The sequence below is a fragment of the Primulina tabacum genome, chromosome 5 (assembly GCF_025594145.1).
Source record: "Primulina tabacum isolate GXHZ01 chromosome 5, ASM2559414v2, whole genome shotgun sequence".
Classification (NCBI taxonomy): domain Eukaryota; kingdom Viridiplantae; phylum Streptophyta; class Magnoliopsida; order Lamiales; family Gesneriaceae; genus Primulina; species Primulina tabacum.
In genome coordinates, this window is record NC_134554.1 from 18,668,546 (window position 1) to 18,681,419 (window position 12,874).

Sequence of the window (12,874 nt, forward strand, 5' to 3'; positions counted from 1 at the left end):
TTTGATCATGTGTATAAGATTGCTTATACCATTTAGTTTCATTAATGTTCAAATTTAACAATTTATATCGTCTGAAGCGACAAGTAAACTCTTTAAAGAAAATTACTGAATACTCAATGTCAATAATAATAGAGGCTAATCGTTTTGAAACAATTCGATATTATGCATTATCATATCTTATTTTACTTGCAAGTAAATGGGAAAAAAAAGTGCTTCAATTAATTCAATTTGGATGATGTTATTCATGAAAAATAACTAGTATTGTAAAAGATGAGATTTGGCAAATTATTTGCGATCAAAATTATATAATTATAGATAATATTTTGCTCTTAATTTATTTTTGCTATAATGCGAAATAATCAGTATTTAGGACTATAATACGTAGAAATTTCCAATAAAAAGATTAACAAATGACAAGTGGCAATATGAGCCAACTTTAGTACATGCGATATATTCGACTTATTACTCATGAAGAGTTTGCTAAAATTTTCTTTCTATTTGAATTATAAGTTTGTGACAAAAGATTTGGAAAAGACAAAATCATCTCTAGAATTATGAATTAAATATTTCCAAGAAGGAATATTTGTTCATAAGTTATAGTACTCCGAAAAAATACTAAAATATTTTTTTATTTATAAATTATATCTATTGATGGTTGTTTGATAATTTGATGCTCAAAAATTTTTTTTTGCCAACTTAAATATGAAGAAAAAATATTTGATCTTGAAGTATCATATCTAAGGGTAATTTATGTATCATCATATATCACAAATTACACTAGTGATGTATACATTTTCTCCACTCGAGAAGACAAACATAAATAGTAAGGGACATGCCCAATTTCTTCGTAATCTCAAACAGACTATCGATTTACGTGAAGATATTAGCATCAACTGAAGATAATATGACAAGTATTTTTGCAAATTCATCACCTGCATCAGCTTTTGACAAATCAGTGTTCAAGATCGTAGTACAAAGAGTTAGTAATTTCAAATGATGCTTACAATAGGGGGAACAATCAAAGTTTAGTGTTTCATGAATGTTTCTAATGAGACAATCAACAAGTAACGAGTCGTACTCTTTTTCTTTCAAAAATATTTTTTCTCATTAGGTTTTTTTTAATAAGGTTTTAATGAGCGAATCCATCATCAGAAAGACATTCAAGGAAGTATTTATTGTTGTTCTCTTTTTCCCTCGCTCAAATTTTTTCCACAAGATTTTAACAAAACAACATTTGAGTCCCGGTGATTTTCCAAACGTCCATCTTTTGAAATATAGATTTTGACGAATCGATTTTTGTGCAAATTAATCATCAAAGAGAGAGGTTATAAATATATTCTTCTTGTAGATGATTATTTTTATTTGATTAGATTTCAAATATTTGTGATCAAGATAAATATGACAAGATAATATCTGTAAAGATTTTTATATATTGTAATTTTCCCTTGATATGATTATGATGATTGAGATCAATAAATTGTCCATATGAATTATCTCTATTCATTTATCTTCTCTCTTATTATTTACAACCAAATATTTCTTCTGTTTTCCGGTGAGACCAAGAATCTAATATTGTTTATGGTGAAATGACTAATGACAAATGCCCTTTTATTGTCTGAAAATCGTCGCATCCCCTGAATTCAATTGACTCAACTCCATTCAATTTCCATTTCCTCTTGCTTAATCTTCGATAATTTTCCCCCTCTCATCTCATTTCTCCAAAATTGACTCCCAGGTTCGAACTTATAATTCATTTGTTGGGGTTCCCAACGCGAAGAAATCTATTCGTTTTTCACCAATGCCTCAATTTAGTCCCGTATCGAAGGCGATGGCGCGTTTGTTTTCCCACCGGAATTTGTTCCGGCAGAAGAAAGTTGATTGGGCCAGTTATGATCAGATTCGATGTTTGACTAGCATTGCTGTTACCAATGCATTTTCTTCACCGGATGAAATTGTTGGATATCGTTACAGGAATTATAATCTCCGGGATCATGGGAAAACTTCTAGTGCTAGAATTGTGGTTCAAAAAAGGCGGTTCTTGGGATGTGGTGATGGCGAGGTTGGAAATATGCTCTCCAAAGTACATGAAGAGAGACGTGTTTTAGGGTAAGTTCAGGCCCAAATTTTTATTTATTATTTTATCGTATTGGATATCTTTTGTTGTTTAAACAATTGTTGGATATTTATTCTGTGGTTTGAAGATAATAGTTTCAAATTTGGAATGAATTCTTTAACTTCAATATTTGAACTTCTGTTAATTTTAGAGTTGTATTTGATGTTCATCAGGTGCATTGACAAATAGTTTTAAGGAGACCTCTGAATTTTGAAATGCTTCGGAGGATGTCGTATCCAATATATTGCACCTTTTAATTTCAAGTTTGTGAATGTCTTGCACAATCAGATAGTTTTGATCGCATGCTGTTTGAGCTGATTTGTCTTTTGATTATTAGATATTCACCTGAGCAATTGTTCAATGTGGTTGCTGCTGTTGACATGTATGAAGATTTTCTTCCATGGTGTCAGCGATCACAGATAATTCGCCGTAATCCTGATGGATCCTTTGATGCTGAGCTAGAAATCGGCTTCAAAATTCTCGTCGAAAGTTATGTATCACATGTCGAGCTGAAAAAACCGAATTTTATTAAGGTGAGAATCAGTTAATGTTTGACTTATATTTAATTACTTTCTTCATCTTTTCCTCATGGAGTATAATAACGCTATTGATATCTATTGCTAATGTTTTTGTACCCTACATAATCACTCTCCTCTTTGGGATTGAGGTTACTAGTGGCAAAATGACTAAGTTTGATCATTGTTTTTACTTTTTATGAAATCTCTTTGCAATTGAGTCCTGACTGTCAGGTACGAAATATCATGTATGCTAGACCGTGTGGTAATAGTGCATGGACTGGCTGGTCATTCGCTCTTTGTGTTAGGCTACTCAACGACAATTACAAGTGTTTGACTTGTATTCATTATTTTCTTGATCCTTTCATTCCAGAGAAATATTTGTGCTATTGATATTTACTGCTAATGTTTTTGTAACCTACATGAAAATTGGCCTCGTTGGATTGAAGTAACTGGTTGCATATGACTACATTTGAGCATCGTTTTCCTGGAAAGATCTTTACAACTGAGCCCCGAGTTCCAGGTTGGAAATAATATATAGCTATACCAGCTAGTAATAGTACGTGAACTGGCTGATCATTAGCTCTTCATGTTAAGCTTGAAGACAGTGATGAATAGGCTAATAGTCGTGGAAGTTTCGGCATATAAGCTTCAAAAACATGTTTTCGTGATTAAAGAAGTTTGTAGGCGGTCCCATCCTTCATTTTCTCAGCATATTGAATGTCACCAATATGAATTAACTATCAGGTTACAAAATGAAGAGTATGGGAGAATGATATGGCTCTCCTGGGTGTGGGTTGTGGGCAATATTAATTTTTGTGAAGAAATTTGTGTCGTGGAATTTTGGAATTTCCAATATTGACTTGATTCTTCTGGGGCTTGAAAGTTGAGAATTTATGCTTATTGAGAAATCATAGCGGTAAGTGTAAGTGCCTCAGAATGAGATGATCTATCATACATGATGCATTGGAGGGGTGTTCACGTCAACATTCTTGATGCTGCACAATAGTTGACCCTGTTGCATTGGTTGATTTTCCGTGCCTTGTGTTTTTTCAGACAACCTCATCCCAGAGTAGTCTTTTTGATCATTTGATAAATGTCTGGGAGTTTAATCCGGGAACTGTACCAGGAACCTGCGACCTTCACTTTTTGGTGGACTTTAAGTTTCAGTCACCATTTTACCGTCAGGTGAGTTTCTTCGGTAGTTGAACTTCTTCATATTTGATCATTAAGTTATGTAATCTTCTGAGCCTGTTGTTATACGAATTTAGGCATACTTTTGCTTTCAATAACATGTAAATTTCTCTTTCTAGTGACATTCCCTATTATTTGATGCTTGATATCTGTTTAGCAACAAAGAAATTTAACCTCCTTTCGCTGTGTATAAAATTTATCTGTAAATAGAAGAAAACCTTGCACCATGTTTTTGATAATATTATTGAGAGTGGGCCTTATAACATAGAAATGTTCATTTATTTTGTCGTAGTTTAGGTCATAAGATCACGTTTGATTGGTTGCATGGACAAAATCAATTCAAATATATCCACTCAGACACTTTGTGGGATTAGAATTCAACTTAAGATTATTTGGTTTAACGTGATAATTTTATTGTTTCTGTGCGTCGCTGACTTTATGTCATTTGTGATCATTTCTCCATCTGCCGTAGTTAAAGCAGACAGCAAGTTCTTCTTTGGCATATGTTACAAACTTACAATTACTGTACCGAGTCATGAATGTGTGAAATCTCCATGAAACTTTCAGTGTGACGATTTTGTCCTTGCTTCTTTAAAAATAGTTAAAATATATGATTGGATAGATGACAACAGTTCTGATGCCCTTGAGGAAATCTGGGCAACCAAATATACAGACGTCATATAAACCGACATAACTTGAACATCATATAATGATTGTCATCAACATGTTTGTTTTACTGTAATTTTAACTCGTCAGCCCAATACCTGTACCTACAAACTAAGGAATGCTAAATAACAAATAAATAAGAAGAAAACAATTTTTTATCGAGTGAGGAAGAAAACATCTACATAGGTATCGAGTGAAAAAATGTTCTTGATCAATTTATGATGTAAAAAATGCATCTCTCTCTCGATCTTTGTGGTTTCATGTTTCAGGTATATTTGCAGTTTGTTTGTTCGTAGTAAACATATGCATCTCTGATGCCTATTATTTTAATAAACTCGATTAATTTTCTTTAATGTTGGCGATTCACGTCCTACCTGACAGATGGCAAATATGTTCTTCAAGGAGGTGGTCTCTCGATTAGTTAACTCATTCAATGACAGATGCCGGTTGATATACGGACCTGGGGTTCCCCTTGTTGAGAATGCGCGTGTGCTGAGAGCATGAAGGTTTAGATTTGTGTGGTAATGATGCTGTCCAAATACACAGCAATTCATAACATCTGTAAATGAGAAACGCTCGCCTTTTTTACCGGGTTGTTTTTCGTGCACCCATTTCCTTTTTTTGTGGTTCGTGGCTCGTACGATTTGAATACCCAGAAAAAGCAACACATGCACAAAGCTAGGTTTATTTTGTTCCACCCCTTTTGAAGAGAATGTGACTTTCTTCCTGTCTGAATCCCATCTCTTCAAGAGCACTTGTAGGTTTTTAAAGTTACGAAAACAGCTGAAAAACTATTGTGTTCACCACTTGAACAGCAGAATGACCCAATTGTTGTGATATTTACTACCTCCTTTATTTTTACTTATTCACGTCTTGTGCCACATTATGTTATATTTTCTAATTCACATTCTACTATGGCTCAGCAGTAGTCAGTGCGAAAAGTTTCCCATTTGCCTTATGCTTGTGCCGACACAGCTATTTCTCTGGTCGAGTGTGAATCATGCGGGGCTTGATCATTTCTACCCTGAACTTCGGACCACATTGCCAGTGATTAATCCATTTCAAATTTCTGTCGGGGTATTCGAGCCTGCTGATACATGCTGAATGTAATTGAGTCGGTGAACCGAATAAGTAAGGAAACCAATAGCAGAATTTAATCGGAGAAATTTGAGATATTTCCTTTTACTACGTAATAGTTATGAAAATAAATCTACAATTAACAAATAAAAGAGGATTTACATTACTTGACTGCATAATGCAACAATGATCAACGAGGATTTACAATATAAAGTTTGTACGACGTGAAATAGGATTGTCATTTCAACAGCCATTAGATTTTAAAATTTGTTAGTACTATTGGTCATCGAGCTGGATGCGGCAAAGGTCAAGGCAAATCTTACCTACTAGCATGTTAGTCTAGGAAATATATTTTCGACCAATCATGCAAATGAAACAAGATTATAAGAAGATCAGAATGTGTCATATTAATAAGATAGTAGTTCACAACAATTATTCTTCAACATGGTATCAACTTTTCATATTCGTTACATTCATATTTGGCAAGGAGCATCAATAATTCAATGTAATGTACGATGAAACAAGAAAGAACAGAAAAAATCGTTGCTAAGTATTTGAACATTCGAGACAAATTCAGCTATAAATGTGAGTTCCCCTAGTTTACGGATCTCACAAAAGCTTACACGATTTATCTTGGCTCTCAAGCACTCTCTATTTTCAAGATTTCGAGCACACTTATTATTTGACATATCTTCAAGTTGCACACAAGCCATAAATTTCAAGGTTGAAACATATAATTGATTATCAAATATAGCAACCCAAAATTCTCAAGCCTTTCTCCTGAAGGTCAGCAGTCGAAAGTTGTTAAACTAATGAATCAAAGATTCATAAAATTAGAGTTTGTACGTATTGTTTGATTGAGTTGAACTAGGAGTTTCAGTATAAGTAGTAGATAAGTCTTAGTTGAAGTGTGTTGTAAAACCAAAGCCTTCAAGTGAATTACTTTCTAAATGGAAGAAGAAGGACATAGAAGATCAAACCTTCGAAATTCCATAAAAAAAATTATGCTATTTACTTTTCTGTATCTTATTATTTCTAGTTTGATTTGTTCACTACAAGAAAATTGTTTTTTTGGCGGCACTACATTAACGGCGTGCAGGCGTGCTTTAAAATTCATGTCGTTAATGTGGTTGCACCTTACACCAACCACGACGTGCAGAACAAAAACGCTGTAAATATATTTATCAACGGCGTACCAGAAAGTGTGCTGTTAAAGTCTTTTGTTTCAACTGCGTGCATTTAGCAAGCGGTAAAAAATCATATTTATTGCACACAATGCATGTTGTGAGTTTTAGCAATAAAATTAATACTTTACAATTGAGAAGGCGCCAAATCGCCAAATAATTGAGCCTCTCTTTTTTTCCGATCAAAACCCTTCATCTTCCTCTATTGTCCCCATCGTTCATGCATATCCAAACCCTCAATCTTCTTCTCTTTTTCCCATCGTTCATAGCCAAATCCTCAATTGTCGTCCCTGCAGGTGTGCTTGTTTATGTAATACGGGTGTGTTTTCGTTTCTTGAATGTATTTTTTGATTTTATAATAATATAATGTCCAGCAATGAATGATAACTATTGGAGACAACGAGCAACAACAGGAAGAAAGAACGATTCATGTAGATAAATGAATGAGAACTCCGTTCACACTTCTTTCACTTGCCATTGACTCTGCACTTAACAACTTCACCCGTATATCTCTTTTCTACCTCAGCACATTCTTCCCGAGCTCTTCCTGGTATGGGCTCTTAAAATCTGTCTCAATTTCTCTTCGAAACGGGATTTTTTCGAAGATACATATACTTTTGTGAAAAGATTTAAAAATTAAGAAACGACTGCTCTCATAATATGCTTCAAGTTGTATACGTTGTTAGGTATCCTGGTGGTCGATTGTTCAATCCTCTTGGCATTGCTAAAGACATCAAGAATGCTCATGCATGGAAACTGAAAGAGACTAAAAATGGTTCCTTTTTTTTTGCTTCTTTACTGATTTTGGTCTCTTTTTCACTGCCATTTATTTTTCTTCAAATTTCGACTCTCTGTCCATTTTTCTTCTTTGCAGGAAGATTGGCAATGGTGGCTATGCTTGGAATTTTCGTTCAACCTAATGTTACACATGTTGGCCCTATAGACAATCTCATACAGCACCTTTCTAATCCATGGCATGCAACAGTTATTCAAAATCTTGCTGGAATATCTGCTTCTTAATCCTCCAGAAACTAAAATTTTAAAGATGTTTCATGATTTTAATGCTGTTTTTCTTGAACAAGAGTGTATGTATGATGTAACTTAGTTTCCCTTCTAAGGCTTCTCCAGTCGGTTGCGCAAAGTATTATTAATTTGTATATATAATCGTAATCACACATTTTTCAAAACTGAACAAATTATTATTTTTCTTGAAAAATAATTGAACAAATTAGTCAAGTAAACATGAAATTAATGAGTGTTATATTTTGTATAAAAGTAAATTGCACTCTTTGTATGTAAAACCGATGCTGGAATAGAATTTTGACTTGTTTGATGTAGAATACATGGACGAAAAGAGTTTTGATTCATAGATGATATAAACATCTTAGTTAATTAACCGATCGATAAAAAAAGATTGAGCAGGTATATCTGACTTCCAATGCAAGAAAATTTACAGTATGTAAAAAGAGAAAAGAATCAATTTTATTCAAGAATCGCATGAAGTACAAATAAAATTTAAAAATTGAACTTCCTCCAATTATTATGTCTTTTAGAGCAAAACTTGCCATTTAGGATTACAGAAAACCATCCCCACCATGTACAATCAACACCACGTTTCTTACTGTATAAACTGATGTTTACGATGACTTTGATGAATGTGACTTCTTTCTGGCCAAGAACATGAAGACTCGAGGGAAGAATGATTTCTTCTTTTTCTTGGTAACTCTTATTTCTGGAGATGGATTCGTCTCCGTGTTACTCGTAAATGAACTTTGACTTGTCCTCCAGTGTGTAGAAGAATCGGGTGAGCTTATAGCATCCTTGGATTCTTTTTTCTCCTCAAAGCTTGCTCTCGAACTTTTATCCAAGTTCCCTGCTGCTGAAATGGATTCTCCAGCTTTCCGCCTTTGCTCGTGCTCAGACCTCCTAGTTCTTAGCTCTTGTTTGACTCCCAATTTTCCTTCAGTCGAATTCTCGGCCCTCTGCAGAGAAGCTTTTAGAGCATTCTTTCTTTCGGACAATTCAAGATTGACTTCCTCTAGCCTTTTCAAACTCCTTGCCTCAGATTCTTTTGCTACCTCAACTTGAGAAAGAGCAGCTGCTATCCGTAGGTTTGCCTGCTCCTCTGCTTCATGGGCTTTCTTGCTAAGCTCATAGTATTCTTCCAAAGAAAGTGTTACTCCCGTTGGTGAATCCTCACCATCGTTCTTCCCATTAGCAGATTCGCTCTCCTCCAATGCATTTATAGCCGCCAGTGCCAATTTCTCGGAGGCCTTCGCAGCTTCAATTTCCTTTTGAGTAGCACGTAATCTACTTTCCAAGGTACTTGCTACCGCCTTTGCTTGTTCCGATTCTTCCTTGGCCTTTCGAAGCTCTTCCTGAGCGGTTTCTGCAAGTTCCTTTGCTCGTACCGCCTCTTGAGCCACCTCTTGTACTTGCTTTGGAAGGTCCAACAGCTTCTCTCTTTCCTCTTTCTCTTTCTTTTGAGCAAGAGCTATTTCTGAATTTGTCCTTTTCAGCTCAGCTTCCAGAGATGCAACTGCAATTGACGCCATTTCTTCCCTTTGTTTAAGGGCGGCTGCTTCCAATTTTTCTTTTTCCAGTTCCAAATTCAATGATGAAGCAGCCACCTTCAAGATCTTGACTTCATCAGTCGCTTTCTGGATGTTGACCTTCACTTCTTCAAGCTCATTCTTTGCTCCATCAATGGCCACCTCAATATCAGCACGGGTTTTTTTTAGTTCCTCGAGCCCATCTTCTGAAGTTCCTCCTTCACAAGTTTCAATCTTTACTAGTGATTCCATATAAGCAGCCAATTCGTCTTTCAAATCTTGCAGCAAAGTCGTCGCAGAATCCAACTTTAATTTGAGATCCTTCACGGATAATATTTTCTGATTCAGTTTCTCAAGCTCCTCCTCAGCCTGTTTCAATTCCTTCTCCCAGAAAAGAGTATCCTGTTCTTTTGCCATAACTGCTCCGGCTCTATGTTCCTCTGCTTCCAGATGTGCCCCTTGAGCAGATTCCAATGATTCCTTGGCTGTAATAAGTTCGATCGTCAGGTCCTCAACTGATTTTTCAATTTCTTTACACAGAGAGACAGCTTCTTCTGCTTTTTTGACAGCGGCATCTTTCTCGGCAACCAACAACGTGTAGTCTTTTCTTAGTTGTTCCAATTGATCTTTAACAGTCTTAAGCTCTGAAACAGCAGCCGCATGCCTTGCTTTGGCGACCTCGACCTGCGCCTTGGCAGCAAAGCTGGCTTCATCAGCAATCCCTTTTTCCAATTCTTCGACTCTGAGCTTTGCAAGTTCAGCATCCTGTTTTGCCTGTTGTTCATCGGTTTGAGCTCGTTCAAGATTAAGCTTTAATTCTTCTATTAGCCTTTTAGTGTCGTCTAGCTCTTTCAGAACTTGTGTTTTTGCCTCTTCAGCGGCTTCAGATTGTTTCTTGCACAATGGTATCTCATCCCGGACTTTCTCCAATTCTTGATCGATGACTTTACGTCTCTGAATGGACAACCAGAATTATTTAGAGCTTAAACAAATCTCATGTCACAAGAAACGTAAAAATACACATAACGTGAAAGGTACCAGACATTAAAAACCAGATTATACCTCCACTGTCTGCACACGGTGAGCTTTCCAGTCGACAATCCCTCCGAACTTTGAAACAGCGGCTTTCACGGATTCAAAAGGGGCTGCTGTGTCGATTTGACCTCTTTCAAACTTTGAACTACTGGGAAGTTTAGACTGTTGCGCAGATTTTGAACTCCCACTAGTAATTGAGGGTACGTTCAGATGGGACCGCCCAATGCTACCATTTCTCCCTCGAGGGGATGAAACGGGAGCAATATAACCATCCTCAGGAGATGGCCTAGCAACTATTTTCGGTCTAATCTTGGTGTTATTATTGTTGGGGCTTTCAGGTGCTTCTGTAGACACATTGGATCCTACATTCCCCCCATGGATCGTTGGGGCAACACCAACTGATCGACCCTCATCATTTGGAGATGAAAATACAGGAGGAGGCGAAGAATATGGAGGTGCATTAACTTGAAAGTCTTTAGCACCCTCCATTCTAACCAAATGCTGAGAGGAGAGTCAAACAAGAACTCGTCAAGTGAAAAGAGAACAAAACTCACGCAAAAACAAGAATTCAACAAGACCAAAAAATTAATATCAATTCAATGCTTACAAAAACTACGAATTGAATTTATTATAAAGGTTAATCACCATGAAATGGAGAAAGAATGACAATATGAAATCCCTTTGAAAACCCGAAAAGATGAAATAAGTCAAATTATGTATGTCATCCCAATGAAAACACCCTCCCTAAAGCGAAACAGAATATCCCCACAAAGTAATTCAATTATTTTCTATATCATATGAAAATAACAATCAATAAAAAGAAAACAACAAGAATCTAATTCAACGTTCGTTTATATTCTCTCAATGAAATCTTGGTCTCAAACTGCATGCAAGAATCTTCAATGTCAACAGATAATTACTGATAACATCTGAAATCCATTTAATAAGCAACCAACCAAAGATGCTCCAAAAGAAATTGCAAATCCAAACCCAAATCCAAATCCAATGTATCTCAAGAATTTAATCAATATTATATTAATAATAATAAACAAAAAGGTACAACTAAAATAATTCCAGACCCAATTAAACCGAAAAATTCCCAACCAAGAAAATGCACCATTAAAAGAGAGAAAACGTACCAAAAGTCACCAGAAACACCAAGAAAAGCCTAAAGTCCAATGGGGAGCTGCTAAGGCCCTCCCAATATTTGCCCACAAAAAGGAAGAGAAAAAAATATACAACTTTTGTCTTCCAATAACTTTTTTTCAACACCCCACAAAATCTGGGAAATTCTTGCTCAGCCCAAAAATAGTAAATCACAGGTAAAAAAGTTTAAATCATAAAAAAGGAATATACGGAGAAGAAATTAATATACACTGCTCTGTTCCACAGATGTAGATACAAGATTGCATTGTCTGTAAACGCCCGTTGTGTGACAATGAGGTGAGCGTAAAAACACGTGTGTGGAGCCTACTTTTGCGGATTGTTGCCTGTTTTTTTCTTGGCCTTCTGGAATTCTATTTGTTTGAAAAAAAATATATATTGTTTCATTATTTATAATTATATATTTATTTATTTTATGAAGATTTATTTGTGGTGTCACGCGAGAAGAAATCTTGAATGAACAACACACACAAGAAAATCATAAAAAAATGTACAAGGATTCAAGAGCTTTTTTTTCCCTTTCATCGCTTTATTTAGTTAGCATCAGACATGGTCATCTCAATTCTTGATGTGTTTACCCAAATTTGCAGTGCAGCTATTACCTTTTCTATTATTTTTTCTCAAGAAATGAAGCATGCCATTACATTTGTATAGGTATTATTTTACATGCATTGGTAGATTTTAGAAAAAGATTGGTTAGTCAAGAAACATGCATTGGTGAATTTTAAGAGAAAGAAAGTCAAACTTCAGGCATTATACCAAGAAAAAATAGTCTACCATGGCAAAGTCAAAGAACAAAATCCCTTGTATTTGTTTCTCAACCTAGAAAGTCATGAAGTCTGGTTAAGAAATCTACCTAACAATGAGGTAAAAGAAAGAGTCAAACTACTAGAAGATATTCTATGTAACGCCTACAAACTAGACGGCATGATAATTATTTTATTATTTAATATAATTTATTTAGTGAATAAATTTTAAAGAAATGATTTTAATATTTTATTTGCGATATATTTTTGATAATTTTCAGGAGATTTCTTCAAAGTGATTTTCGGACGAGAATACCTGGACACGGTAAAAATTTAATTTATGATTTTTATGAAGAATTTTTTCAGGAAGGATTGGTCCTTTTATAATTTATTATTATCATTAAATAAATAAATAATATAGTTGTCCACTGATGAGTTAAAATTTTTGTAGCACTCTATTTATTATTTAAAAACTATGTTTTAGTAAACTTTTGCAGTTTATTTATTATTGAAAATGCACAATGTATCACTTTTAATTGTGGGATAACACTTTTAAATTTTGAAATTTAAATAGAGTGAACCTTTCCCCTAAACCTCACTTCATGTCAAAGCTAGAAAGAAAAAAGAA

The 12,874-nt window shown here is 35.0% G+C and overlaps 2 protein-coding genes across 5 annotated transcripts; one reads left to right on the forward strand and one right to left on the reverse strand.

The window, feature by feature from the left end:
- Positions 1–1,510: 1,510 nt before the first annotated feature.
- Positions 1,511–5,639, forward strand: LOC142547208 (uncharacterized). 3 transcript variants are annotated; one of them, XM_075655375.1, is made up of 5 exons: positions 1,511–2,106; positions 2,451–2,646; positions 3,685–3,816; positions 4,870–5,009; positions 5,418–5,639. In XM_075655375.1, exons 1-4 carry the CDS (start codon positions 1,799–1,801, stop codon positions 4,990–4,992), a joined length of 759 nt encoding a protein of 252 aa, XP_075511490.1. In that variant the 5' UTR covers positions 1,511–1,798; the 3' UTR covers positions 4,993–5,009; positions 5,418–5,639. The 3 variants fall into 3 exon arrangements, with proteins under 3 accessions (XP_075511490.1, XP_075511489.1, XP_075511488.1); XM_075655374.1 differs by having other exon boundaries at positions 1,512–2,106; positions 5,415–5,638; XM_075655373.1 differs by lacking the exon at positions 5,418–5,639 and having other exon boundaries at positions 1,512–2,106; positions 4,870–5,353.
- Positions 5,640–8,385: 2,746 nt separating this feature from the next.
- On the reverse strand, positions 8,386–11,845 carry LOC142547209 (protein WEAK CHLOROPLAST MOVEMENT UNDER BLUE LIGHT 1-like). 2 transcript variants are annotated; one of them, XM_075655376.1, is made up of 3 exons: positions 11,476–11,845; positions 10,364–10,837; positions 8,386–10,255 (listed from the first exon to the last, which is right to left on the reverse strand). In XM_075655376.1, the coding sequence occupies exons 2-3, from the start codon at positions 10,823–10,825 to the stop codon at positions 8,387–8,389; spliced, it is 2,331 nt and encodes a 776-aa protein (XP_075511491.1). In that variant the 5' UTR covers positions 10,826–10,837; positions 11,476–11,845; the 3' UTR covers position 8,386. The 2 variants fall into 2 exon arrangements, with proteins under 2 accessions (XP_075511491.1, XP_075511492.1); XM_075655377.1 differs by having other exon boundaries at positions 11,712–11,830.
- Between the last annotated feature and the right edge of the window lie 1,029 nt (positions 11,846–12,874).